Source organism: Balaenoptera acutorostrata, chromosome 3 (assembly GCF_949987535.1).
Source record: "Balaenoptera acutorostrata chromosome 3, mBalAcu1.1, whole genome shotgun sequence".
In the NCBI taxonomy this organism is placed as follows: domain Eukaryota; kingdom Metazoa; phylum Chordata; class Mammalia; order Artiodactyla; family Balaenopteridae; genus Balaenoptera; species Balaenoptera acutorostrata.
The window spans coordinates 19,561,502-19,574,624 of NC_080066.1; the positions used below are offsets into that span (position 1 = coordinate 19,561,502).

A 13,123-nucleotide genomic window follows, 5' to 3' on the forward strand; every position below is an offset into this window, starting at 1 on the left:
GTAAAGAACACTTGAGGAGGGGCTGGAGAAAAGTAGGGCAGGCCCTGAGCTCCACAGCGGGACAAAGGGAAGGTCTCCTGGGGACAATCTGAGTCACATACTGCAGGGATCCTCCTCAAGGAATTTGAGTACCAGCCAATGACGAAAAGATGTCAATGGAATTACAAAGCCCTTAACTGAGGACTGAGGGTCTTGAGATGGAGGGGAGTAGCATTATTCCACATAGATCAGTTTCTTTTTTTTTTTTTTTCTTTAATATTTATTTATTTATTTATTTTGGCTGCGTCAGGTCTTAGTTGTGGCGTGCAGGCCCCTTGTTGCAGCGTGCGGGCTTCTCTCTAGTTGTGGCACGTGGTAGATCAGTTCCTATATTTGTTCATCTGAGTGTGCTAAATAAAACTCTCATTCAAAATAAAAAGTTAGAAAGGAAAAACAAAAAAAAGAAAAGTAGGAGAGAATGGTGGTGATGTTGCAAAAATTTTTTTAAATGAAAATTTTAAGGAGGGAGTATCAATTATATCAAGTAAAATTACTGAAAAGAAAGTTGGATTTAACTCTTAAAAGTTCTTTGGTGGTAACCTTTTCATAAGGACAATTTAATAGTCATAACATCTACTTTTTACATGAATGGTACTTCTGATGTCCAAATATGGAAAAATCATCACATCTACCAAGGTCCTACGTAAATTTTTCATAACAGCGGTAGGTGCCCATGCAGGGTCAGCGAAAACGGTCTGGCCTGGTGAGTACGCTTGCCCACGTTTTCCCAGAGTTGTCAAAACCTGGGAGTGGGACTTGCCTGGTGGTCTAGTGGTTAAGACTCCTTGCTTCCACTGCAGGGGGCATGGGTTTGATCCCTGGGGAACTAAGATCTTGCATGCTGCTCGGTGTGGTCACAAAAACAAAAACAAAAACAAAACAAAAAACCTGGCAGTCAACTGTGAGGAATTAAACCCTGCTTAGTTGGAGAAAATTAACTGATCTTTTCATTTTCTTTATAGGAACTTTCATACTTTAGAACATATTATCAATCGTCAGAATTCTTTGTTTTTTTTCTGGTTGAAATAGGATTGTTGCTTGTTTCAATTAGTTTCTGACATCACTGTTTCATCTATCCCTTTTATGCCTTTATTCAAATGGATATAGAAATACAGGAATCTCCAAGGCAGATATCAAGAAAAACAGATTTGAGGAAGGTTATTCTGTGAAATAACCTGACTGTAATCACATATAACACATCAACCCAAATAATACAGATTTCATGTAAACAATGCAACTGTTTGAGAGGTTCCCCAAACCACACCAGGTTCAGCTCTTCCATAGAACTCCCAGGACTCAGCATGTCGTGGTACTCATGCTTGTGATTTATTACAGTGAAAGAATACCAAGCAAAATCAGCAAAGGGAAAAGGCGCACGGTGCGAAGTCTGTGGGAAACCAGGCGCAAGCTTGCAGGTGTCCTCTCCACGTGGAGTTACTGCATGTGCTTCATTCCTCCCGCATCAGATTATGACAACACACGTGAAATGTTGTCCAGCAGTACCAGAGTCTCTCCCTCCCTCCTTCCCTCCCTCCCTTTTTTTGTTCATCAGCTTAAGATACAATGACATATGCCTTACAAGCTGAAAAAGCATGATTTCTATAATCATTTGCCACATAATGAGAAGGATTGAGAAAAATGACATCCCTCACTACTACACAGCACGAACTGTTTGGACCATGCTGCTCTATGTGGTGGGTCCAGATAGACTCTCGAGCAATGGAAGGAGACAGTCTCAAGAGATTATACTTTTAAAATGTATATATATTTAAAACTTTAAAAAAATTCAACTTCTCCATCCTCACCATCCAGTTGACCCCATTTGCCCTCCCCCGCCTCCCTTTCAGGAGATTATCCTTTATAAAACTGGAAGTACAAAGTCTTTCATGCTTATCTTGCAATTGGAAATAGGGCCAGAAAGAGTATGTTTTCTGTGTTTTACCATGCTCTAAAGTACAGTGCCCATAGACCAGGCTTCCTTGTGAGAGGGCGTTTTCACCCTGAACTGAAGAGCCGGAGAAGTTGTGTTATGTGATGGCAAAATACATGTATTCTCTACGCACTGCTCTGAGTGATGGAAGTCCAGAAATATCATGCTATTTAAGTTTGCTATTGTCAGTTTATGGTACTGATTCTACTAATGATATCATTTTCTGTCAGTCTCACAGTTTGGTTAGGATTACGGTCATTGTAAACAGCACTTCACTTTTAGGTATCAAATTTTGATAAGTACCATTCTTTTTTTTTTTTTTTTTGCATTTGATAAATGTAAAGGAGGGGAAATGGCTCTCATGCATAATTGCCTAGCAGTGGTATAATCAGCATTCACTCTAGTATACTCTCCAGGTGTGGTTCCAAAGGAATACTTTTTTTTTAAATTAATTAATTAATTAATTTTATTTTTGGCTGCGTTGAGTCTTCGTTGCTGCACGTGGGGGAGTTGTGGGAGCGGGGGCTACTCTTTGTTGCGTTGTGCGGGCTTTTCATTGCGGTGGCTTCTGTTGTGGAGCACAGTCTCTAGGCGTGCAGGCTTCAGTAGTTGCAGTACGTGGGCTCAGTAGTTGTGGCTTGCGGGCTCTAGAGCACAGACTCAGTAGTTGTGGCGCACGAGCTTAGTTGCTCCGTGGCATGTGGGATCTTCCTGGACCAGGGCTCGAACCCGTGTCTCCTGCATTGGCAGGCAGATTCTCAACCACTGCACCACCAGGGAAGCCTGCAGAGGAATACTTTTTAACAAAGCATCAGTCTTACACTTTTAATATTCTGTATTTTTCTATTGTTGATTTAAAATTTATTTTACTTTTTCCTTTAATAGTGGATGAGAGTTCTGAAGAAGAGTCTTTAAGCAGGTAGGATTTTATGGATTTTTAAAACTTGTATGTTTAACTAAGGGAACATGGAGAAAAGAAACTAACGTTTGTTGAGTGTTCTGCTCTGGGTTAGACACTGTATTATGTGCTTAAATTTGTTACATCATAGAGTCATCACAACCACTTTGCAAAGTAGCTGTGCTATTATAGCTTGCTTTAATTAATTAGACAGCTGTGGTTTGGAGGGGTTGGTTAATTGACCCATGATTCCATAGTTAACAAGTTGCTGACCTATGATGTGACGGTCAGCTCCAGATCCACTCTCATGTCCCTCAGCAGAGATTGATAAGTACCCGTGTAGCACTGGGGTCAAGATACAGACCCAAATCAGATCAACTCAGAAAGTCAAATTTAGTTATGTATTAACTCTGATTTAGAGTTTTCCTAAGAAGCCTGGTTAGTCCAAGCCTTTGTCCTGATATTTTTGACAATTGCAGTGGTAACTAGTACCTTGTATTTACCATTAAGGTGTTATGGCAGATCTCAGGTAGCTGAGGCCTCAGAACCATAGGGTTTTATACAAGCAAGACCTCATTAGGCAGGTCTTCTTAGATATAATGATGTCTACTCTCCTTAAGGTGAATTAGTTTTCTATAAGAGAAGAATATCTACCTCTAGACCATGTTATGTTAATTAAATTCAACATCTACACAGAGCATCTGTCTAGTTGATTTCTCTACTTACTGCCTTCCCAGTCTGGTTTTGGTTTTCCCTTCAGGGTAGTACCCTTGCCTGGTTCTCTGAAGTTTTTTCTTTTTTCCTAGAGTCTTTTTTCTTTTCTTTTCTTTTTTTTAAATAAATAAATCTGTTTATTTATTTATTTATTTATTTTTGGCTGCATTGGGTCTTCGTTGCTGCTCACAGGCTTTCTCTAGTTGCGACAAGCAGGGGCTACTCTTCGTTGCGGTGCACGGGTTTCTCATTGCAATGGCTTCTCTGTTGCGGAGTGCTCGGGCTTCAGTAGTTGTGGCACGTGGGCTCAGTAGTTGTGGCTCATGGGCTCTGGAGCGCAGGCTCAGTAGTGTGGCGCACGGGCTTAGTTGCTCTGGGGCATGTGGGATCTTCACAGACCAGGGCTCGAACCCGTGTCCCCTGCATTGGCAGGCAGATTCTTAACTACTGTGCCACCAGGGAAGTCCCGAGCCCATCCTTGATTCAGGAACCATTGCCTTCACAGGCTGAAATCTTAAAGGTTGGAGGCTGCCATTGAGCAGGCCTCAGGGGTGAGGCACAGGGGTGATTTGGGAGTGGAGCCTATAGGAAGGAAGATACTTAGACAGTACATAGGGAAAGAGAGGAACAGCTGCCAGGACTCTGTTTCTACAGCACTGTCTCTGCTTGGGGATCTGAGTGCCTATGAGGGTTTTTAAGAGCTAGCTTGACCCTCATCGTATGCCTGGTTCTCCCCCTCTAGGTTGGGAGAGATGGAAGCAGAAATAGGTAACTAAAAGCTTTTCTAAAACAGAGGCCACATTTTAATGATGTCAAGAAACATCATTTAATATATAGATAACCAACATTTCACTTGATTTGTTTTGTTTGTTTTTGTTTAAAGAAATGAAGTCACTCATTTTTGTTATATATTTCTGCTCTGAAGGCTTTCCAACAAACCTGGTGTTGATGATTCATGGCCTACATCAGACGATGAAGACTTAGATTTTGATACCAAGGTAAAAGTTCTCTCTTGTGAAATTAGTTTTCCTGCTTTGAATTTAGTTTTGTGTAGTATTAACTTTTAAAATTTAGCAGTGGTCTACCTCTCATTGTTTTATGTTTGTAATAGAAAGTTGGTCAGAGCAAACCATTTTATAAAAATATGACTAGTTGAATTTTGTTTTTACTTTGCTAAATACTGAAGGTCGGGGCTGAAGAGAAAATGGGCTGGGAAGTAGATAGTGACAGGAAAAGTGTACTGGGAAGCGCTTTCCCACAAGGGAGGAAATACGAAATTTGGTCAAGGATAAGGATTCTTACTGTGACTTTTCAACCATACGGACGTGACTTATATAATACTCATGCTTAAATGAAATCTTTAGTGGGTACAGTTACTTATTGTAATAATCACAGAATTTTCCTGGGGCCTTTCAGTTCCAAAACTATATAGTGTATATCATCTAGTTCTTTTTTCTTGGACTATTTTTTTTTTTTTTTCTTTTGTGTGAGGGCTTTCTCTAGTTGCGGCAAGTGGGGGCCACTCTTCATCGCGGTGCGGGGGCCGCTCTTCATCGCGGTGCGCGGGCCTTTCACTATCGCGGCCCCTCCCGTTGCGGGGCACAGGCTCCAGACGCGCAGGCTCAGTAGTTGTGGCTCACGGGCCCAGTCGCTCCGTGGCATGTGGGATCTTCCCAGACCAGGGCTCGAACCCGTGTCCCCTGCATTGGCAGGCAGATTCTCAACCACTGCACCACCAGGGAAGCCCTCTTGGACTATTTTTATTTTGGTATCATAGAGTTGTTAGGAGAGAGCTTTTTTTTTCTCTGTTTCTGTCTTTGGTTCTGCATTAAGACTAAAATAACAGTCGAAATTATGGAAATTTAGAAATTAAAAATCTGTTTCTCAAAATCCATATTATGAAGGGATTTCGCTGTGTTTTCTGAAGCATTCCATTAAGTGTATATTCAGGGAATTCCCTGGTTGTCCAGTGGTTAGGACTCCACGCTCTCACCGCCAAGGACCGAGGTTCAATCCCTGGTCGGGGAATTAAGATCCCGCAAGCGGTGCAGGATCTTAGTTCCCCAACCAGGGGTTGAACCCATGCCCACTGCAGTGGAAGCATGGAGTTTTAACCACTGGATCACCAGGGAATTCCCAATAATTCTTATTCTTAAAGCTCTTGTTTTCTTCTCTAGAATGTCCTGAAACCAAGCTTAACAAAGCTAATGAGTGCTTCTCAGCAATCCAAGAAAAACAGTAAGTTATTTGAAGACTGTTCTTCTTGTGTTATTCACTGATTTGAAGTTACAGATGTTCTCATGTACTCCACCTTGTTTTCACTATAGTAGAAGCAAAATGTGGCATCGTGAGACCAGAGAAGAGAACCTTCTTTGAGGACAATAGTTTTGATAGTGAAAATGAAGATGTGGTCGAAACCTTTCCCAAACCATCAATCAGACTCCAGGGCGTCTCTCATCCTGCTTTCCCATCACCTGAACCTCTCCCAAAACCTCTCAAGTCTTTAGCAGGCCTTGGTCTTACAAAGGTAAGTTGTTCTGTTTTGTTTTTAACTTTTTTTTTCTGTGCTTTTTCACATACCAACCCCCTGATTCTTACAGTGATGAAAAGGATCCCTTACAGAAATGGAATTCCTCAAGATCACGATAGAAAACAGTGTAATAACAAGAGCAATATATGTGCAGGATTGAGATTTATGAACATTGGTGGCAGTAAACCATTCTGAAGTATGCCATTATGAAAGGAAAGAATTAGAAAGCAACTAGAAAGAACAGCTAGATGAATATGAAGATGGGGAGGGGGATGAAGGGGAAGAATTCATTTAAGAAGGACAAGATGAATGTAAAGATTGAATGAGGGTCAAGATGAGAGAGATTATTATACAAACACAACAGAAATAGTGGGGTTAAGTGAGAGTAGGAACTCTATATTATAAAATATGATAGAAATTATTTCAAATTCAAATTAACAAGAGAAAGTCAGGTCGTGGGAAAAAATGCTCGTACTCTTTTGAATGACATATAGTTGATTTTTATGAAGATCTGAAAGAAAATTTGATCCTTACCTTTTTTTGGTGGTTGTTGTTGTTTTTTAATTGAAGTGTAATTGATTTACAATATTGTGTTAGTTTCAGGTGTACAGCAAAATGACTTGATTATACATATAAATGTATATATCTATATTCTTTTTTTTCAATTCTTTTCCATTATAGTTTATTACAAGATACTGAATATAGTTCCATGTGGAAGTTAGTTTTAATTTGAAGTTTTTTCCTTTTTAAAAAATTCTCACTTTTAAGTTAATAAAGTGATGTCTTATATTTAATCTAGCAAAACCTTTGTTCATAGATAATGCAAGATGAGCTCTATTTTAGGCCTTATCAGATTTATTATGAATTAAGAATTTTTGGCCCTTCTGTTTCTTGTGGTTTCTTACTTACTGTTTGGCATATACTTAACTTACTTAACTAATTTATCTTACTGTTTGGTATCATCTTGGTAGGTGTTTTAGATCTTTTTGAGAATAAACAGAGAGGAAATAAATAAGTATTTTATCTAGTCTTTCACTAAGATTATAATTTCTAATTATGTAAGTGAGGTTCTTAATTTCAAGTCATTAAATGAGAAAATTTTAAACTGCAACAGTCTTAAAGAAGAAAATATAGAAATCTTTTTTTCTGGAGAGATTCTGATTTATCTTTTCCTAGTAATATCTGCACATAATGGGCACATATACACACATCAAATGAATGAAATCACAATTTACGATTTTTTTCTAATATAAACTACTTGTTATTATAAAATAATAAGGAAGGAAAAATTACCAGCAGAGTGTACAAAATTATCTCTGGAAGATAATTTTTTACTTTTTAAAGTATCTCCAGCAATAGGTACATTTCATGTTATTCTTGAGAAACTTTATTAACTTCGGTATTTATAGTTAAACTAGCATGTAAATATTTTGTTATACAAGTTAAACTAACATGTAAATTCTTTCATATCTAAAACTCAGGAATCCTGGTTACTTGATTTTTTAGTCCCTTTGTTCTTCCCTCATGTGAATATTGGGTCCTGTTTGTTAATCATAGATGTATCTGAGAACTTTTAAATCTCCAACTTGGATAATCATAGTTTTACTAATTTTTTTTAATACTAAATCATTTCCCCAATCTTTAACTGCCATTCTATAAGGCATAGATAGGAAGAGTTATTAGCATGCTGTTCACAGGTGAATAAGAAAACCATGTGAATTTTAAAATAGGGTTTTACATTTCTTTCTTACATCATAGTAGTACTTAAAATTGCCTCATAATTCCAAAATCACATAAACGTTCTCTTCTACAATTTAAAACTTGTCTTTTAAGATTAATTTTTGAAAAGGAGTCTTCTTGTAGTCTCTTGAATTGGTGTTTTACAATTAAATCTTTTCATTAAACTTAAAAATGCTTATTGCTATAATATCCCAGAAATGAATATTTGCACATATCCATGAAAGAGTATATTTTATATCCTTGAAACAAATGTTGCAATATATAATCAAAAAATTGAATCTCATAGTTTTCTTCCCCAGTCTTGTTTATATTTTCAAAAGTTCAGAATTCTGCATAGGTTTGCATCATTTAATTATACCAGGTTAGTATATTTTACAGATATTTATCTTTGCATCATATGCTTTTCCTGAATAAGTTTATAAGTTACTAATCCAAATGTATTTATCCAAATCTTTCTTCTAAGTCCCCTGGGTGCCTCAAATTTGTTATGCCCCAAACTGAAGACATTGTCCCTGATGCTTTCCTCTTTCCTGACTCTTTGTAAGCTATTTTGTCATCTGTCTTCCCCATCCTAGTAGATAACATCACTGAAATACCGAAGCAGGAAAAATCCTGGACCCCATCCCTCCCTGAAATCACCACATCCTGTTGCTCATCAAGTTCAGTATATTCTACCTGCATACCATTTTTCATTTCTTATTACTTTCTCACTTATAATTTTGAAATGCGCTTTTCTAGTTTTGCTCCCCTGATGTTCATCTTTACGTTGCTGCCAGAGTGACCTTTCTAAAATATATTTGTGAAGATGTAACGCCTCTACTTATGTAGTGGATCCCCATCTCATGAAGGAGAAAGTTCATGTTCTAGGAGGACACTTGCTTTTTTTGGTTTGGTTCTGATCCTCCAGTTTTGTCTCTCCATACCATTCCCAGTAACTGTGTTCTAGTTTTCCACGTGACTTGTTATGTTGTTTCACGCCTCGTCCTTTTGCTCAGGCTGCCCTTTCTGGAATCCCCTTCACATCCCCGCTCTACACTGTGTCTGTCTTTTAAGACACAGACCTGTCTTTGCAGCATTTCCTGAGCTACCCAGATACAGCTGACTCCTCTTTCCTTTGTGCCCTTCCTGTACTCTGTTCACATCAATTGTAGAGCTTTTGATTGATACTTTTCTGTTCTTATTTGTTTTCATGTAGCTCTACTTCTCCTAGAATACAGAGCAGAATCGGTCTTCTATTTATATTTCCAGCTTCTCCCAGGATAGTGCCTATGATCTGATAGATCCAGTAAATGTTTGTTGTCTTACTGATTGATTGAATGACCAAATGAATGAATATGATGTTTTCTGGAATTAGGTGTTTGTTTTATTTTGTTTCGTTTTTATAGGAAGGAGCAACAAATCCAGAAATTGGAGAAAAGGAAAATGATACTGATATTGAAAGTGCTCCGCAAGAGCAAACAGATCATAACAATTTGACTTCTTTTGATGGAGCACACAAAAATAATAGGAGTGGTAAGTTAGTGAATATTTATGAATTTTTTTCTGTGCTTAAAGGCTAGTATAAAAACATCTAAAGTGTGTAGATCCAAATATACTATCCATTTCTTTTTTTTTTTTTCATTAATTAATTAATTTATTTTTGGCTGCATTGGGTCTTTATTGCCCGGGCGGGGGTTACTCTTCGTTGCGGTGCACAGGCTTCTCATTGTGGTGGCTTCTCTTGTTGTGGAGCATGGGCTCTAGGCTCATGGGCTTCAGTAGTTGTGGCACACAGGCTCAGTAGTTGTGGAACACGGACTTAGTTGCTCCGCGGCATGTGGGATCTTCCTGGACCAGGGCTCGAACCCGTGTTGCCTGCATTGCAAGGCGGATTCTTAACCACTGCACCACCAGGGAAGTCCCAATATCCGTTTCTTTTTAAGTATGTTTCTTTTGCTCTGTTTCTTCAGAAGTATCCCAACTACTACCAACTTTTTCTTCCTGAAAATGCCTCAACCCTCCGAAATTCTTTTCTGCTACTTTATTTTATTGAAATATTTGTGGATGGAGATAGACTTATATATGTATTTAAAATTCATAGTAGTAAATGTTCTCATTAATGTATCTGTGGCTGCGTTTTACAGATATGATGTCAGCATTAGGATTAGGAGAAGAGGAAGATATAGAATCACCTTGGGATTCTGAGGTACTGTCTTCTATTATTATTATTTTTTTTTTATTTTAAAATATAAGCACTGAGTGATGTTAAAACATAAAAGGGGGGGATGCTTTGACTTTACTTTCTCACCTTTGCATTTGCCCATCAAAATTTTTTCCTTATATTTTTAACCTGTAATTAATTAAATAATTGTGTGCTAAATATAATACCTACCACATAGTGCACTTTTGTTAATTTGCAAGATTCACCTAATGAAACCAGTGTAGTATAGAGCAAAAACCAAGGCTTAGAAGTCATAAGGAATCAGTTTGGGTTCTGAAGTTAAATTTATCTAAAAACTGAAGCATTATTCCAGGTCAGCCTATGGCCAAATGTATGTTTCTTTTTTCTTTTCTTTTTTTAAAAAATTTTTGTTGGAGTATAGTTGATTTACAATGTTGTGTTAGTTTCGGGTATACAGCAAAGTGAATCAGTTGTACATATACATATATCCACTCTTTTTTAGATTCCTTCCCCATATAGGCCATTACAGAGTATTCAGTAGAGTTCCCTGTGCTATACAGTGGGTCCTTATTATTGATCTATTTTATATATAATAGGGTGTATCTGTCAGTCCCAGTCTCCCAAGCAAATGTATGTTTCTTTGGTACATATGGATGTGTAAAACTCCTAGTGAGGTTCAGAGAAAAACAGGTTGAAATGTAATTTTTTACCACTTAGACCTGAAAAAGATAGTGCCTGAGACTTGAAAGTATTGTTACATTTGGATTGTCAAATAGATCTGCAAGAAACATTTCAAGAGAAGCAAAAGAATGGGGAATAATAAGTATGTGGCGTTATAATAACAACAGTTTGGTTTAGTGATGTTTTAATAAGTACAAACCATTTTGGATAGTTAAACTAGTGTGCGTTGAGTACCTTTATGGCAGCCGTACTTGAAGTAACGTAAATGTAAAGTAATGATGACCTGTTGTAAGGTGACAGCTATGGAAAGAGATAAGAAGGGCCTGATCTGTTAGATATAGGCAGCTGCTGCAGTGATACAGCACTGTGTTTAAAGTCAAAAGACATGGTAGCATCCTGGTCTGTCACTAGCTGTGGGATCTTGGAAAAACTTGTCTACCCTGGTTGAGTGTCAGTGACCCCCTTCGTAAAAATGGTACTGGTACCCACTACTCACGTATGTGTAGGGAAGAGATGTGGTAACGGCTGTGAACACACATTGTAAACTGTAAAGGGTGCTATAGAAATGTAAGACAAAAATGATCACAGTGGCAATTAGTGACTGACTAAATGCTGGGGCACTTTTTTAAAACCTGAAGGACAATAAAATGACAGTAGTGTTAGAATGGGGAAATTAGAATGGGCATGTGGATTTCTAGTTTGGGGTATGTTAGGTTTCTGTAGACTGTTATCGGAGATCTCCTATAGGTACCAAGTGCTTTGGTACTTGAGGTGCTCTCGACATTTTAAATGTTTTGATCTTAAATAAATTCCTGTTATTGAATACCAACTATGTGCTGGGCAGTTAGACACTGACTGTACCAATTGAGGGATTAGGCTGTAGTGTTGGGAACATAAAACCAAACAGGAATCCTTTATAAGGATCTGCATGTGAGAAAAGCTACCAAGGGGAGGATGGGAAGGAGCCAGTCATGTGAGGGTCCAGGGGAGGGACATTCTGGACAGAGAACAGCAGATCCCATCTGTTGGTCACTTCACTCTCGCATTTTGGAATGACCAGGAAACAGGAAGTGGGGTAACTGTCCTTACAATCATTTTTATTATTGTTGTTGTATGTAGAAAATAAAATGTGCATAATAAAAGCTTGGCACATTTAGATGATTAATAAATAAATGTTCTTATTCTTCCCTTATTAAAGCTTGCTATACTTTTTTGAAGAGTTGCATAACTATATTTAAATTTTTTGCTATTAGTTAAACATAAAAGTTTTTCTTACTACTTCGCTATTTTATTCAACTATTTTCCCTATCAATAAAAATTTTATCAAATAACAGATTCTTGTAAGCCCTTGTTTACCTAAATGAAGCAGCTTCTACAGTGTTCTGTTTATGCTCAACATGACATACTTCATGGTTTCGTTTCATGCCAGGTATATTATTTTAATACAAAAGATTTCTGTCTTTAGAAATATTTTAAATTTATAGCAAGTATACTTATTAAAGAATTTATTTAAATACATATTTTTTAAAAATACTCTCTTCTTTTGACAGGGAATGCAAAGTAGATTTAGGTGTTTTGAAGTTAATTCTTTGCTGAAATGTGCCTGTAAGTCAGTATTTTGTCTGTGAAAATAATTCCTCTGGCTTTCCATGCTCAGTTTACAGAGTCAGTAGCCAAATGAGGATAAAAGGTAGACTTGCTCTAAGGAGTGTATATGAAGTTTTCTATTTAAATGTTTGGGTTTTCAATCCATGCTTCTCTTATTTTTAAATCTAATTGCTTGTAAAGTAAGAAATTTTTTAAAAGTAGGGTATTTTCAGGTATTAGAAGGGGATTAGGAAATCTTTATGCAACTCATTATTAATATCAATTTTAACAGAGTATCTCTGAGAGTCTTCCACAGAAGTATGTTGATCATTTATCTGGAGCTACAGGTCAAAGAGGAAAAAATATATTAAATGGACAAGTAGAAGGTAAGAACTGTATTTTTATGAAAAAGTCATTTGACAGCATGTTGATTTAAAATGGGAATTCTGATATATTCTAATAGGCAAAGAAAATCACCTGTCGGTTAAGAGGAAGAATCATTCCTCACACTGATTTCAAGTTGAACTGAGCCTGTCTCATTCTGGAAAACAAGTGCTGTATCAGAAGAACTAAGCAGCTACATCTTTTTTTCTAGTCAAAAATCCATCAACAGGGCTTCCCTGGTGGCGCAGTGGTTGAGAATCTGCCTGCCAATGCAGGGGACACGGGTTCGAGCCCTGGTCTGGGAAGATCCCACATGCCGCGGAGCAAGTGGGCCCGTGAGCCACAACTACTGAGCCTGCGCGTCTGGAGCCTGTGCTCCGCAACAAGAGAGGCCGCGATAGTGAGAGGCCCACGCACCGCGATGAAGAGTGGCCCCCGCTCGCCGCAACTAGAGAAAGC

At 37.9% G+C, this 13,123-nt stretch overlaps 1 protein-coding gene across 3 annotated transcripts in view; it reads left to right on the forward strand.

The window, feature by feature from the left end:
* Window positions 1–13,123, forward strand: part of ANKRD26 (ankyrin repeat domain containing 26) — a 93,961-nt gene that overhangs the window by 18,763 nt on the left and 62,075 nt on the right. For all 3 annotated transcript variants that reach the window (XM_057543552.1, XM_028162903.2, XM_028162906.2), the window contains exons 6-12: window positions 2,855–2,888; window positions 4,507–4,579; window positions 5,759–5,819; window positions 5,909–6,108; window positions 9,237–9,363; window positions 9,975–10,036; window positions 12,573–12,666. In XM_057543552.1, the coding sequence (XP_057399535.1) occupies window positions 2,855–2,888; window positions 4,507–4,579; window positions 5,759–5,819; window positions 5,909–6,108; window positions 9,237–9,363; window positions 9,975–10,036; window positions 12,573–12,666 (651 nt within the window). The remainder of the gene's footprint in view (window positions 1–2,854; window positions 2,889–4,506; window positions 4,580–5,758; window positions 5,820–5,908; window positions 6,109–9,236; window positions 9,364–9,974; window positions 10,037–12,572; window positions 12,667–13,123) is intronic.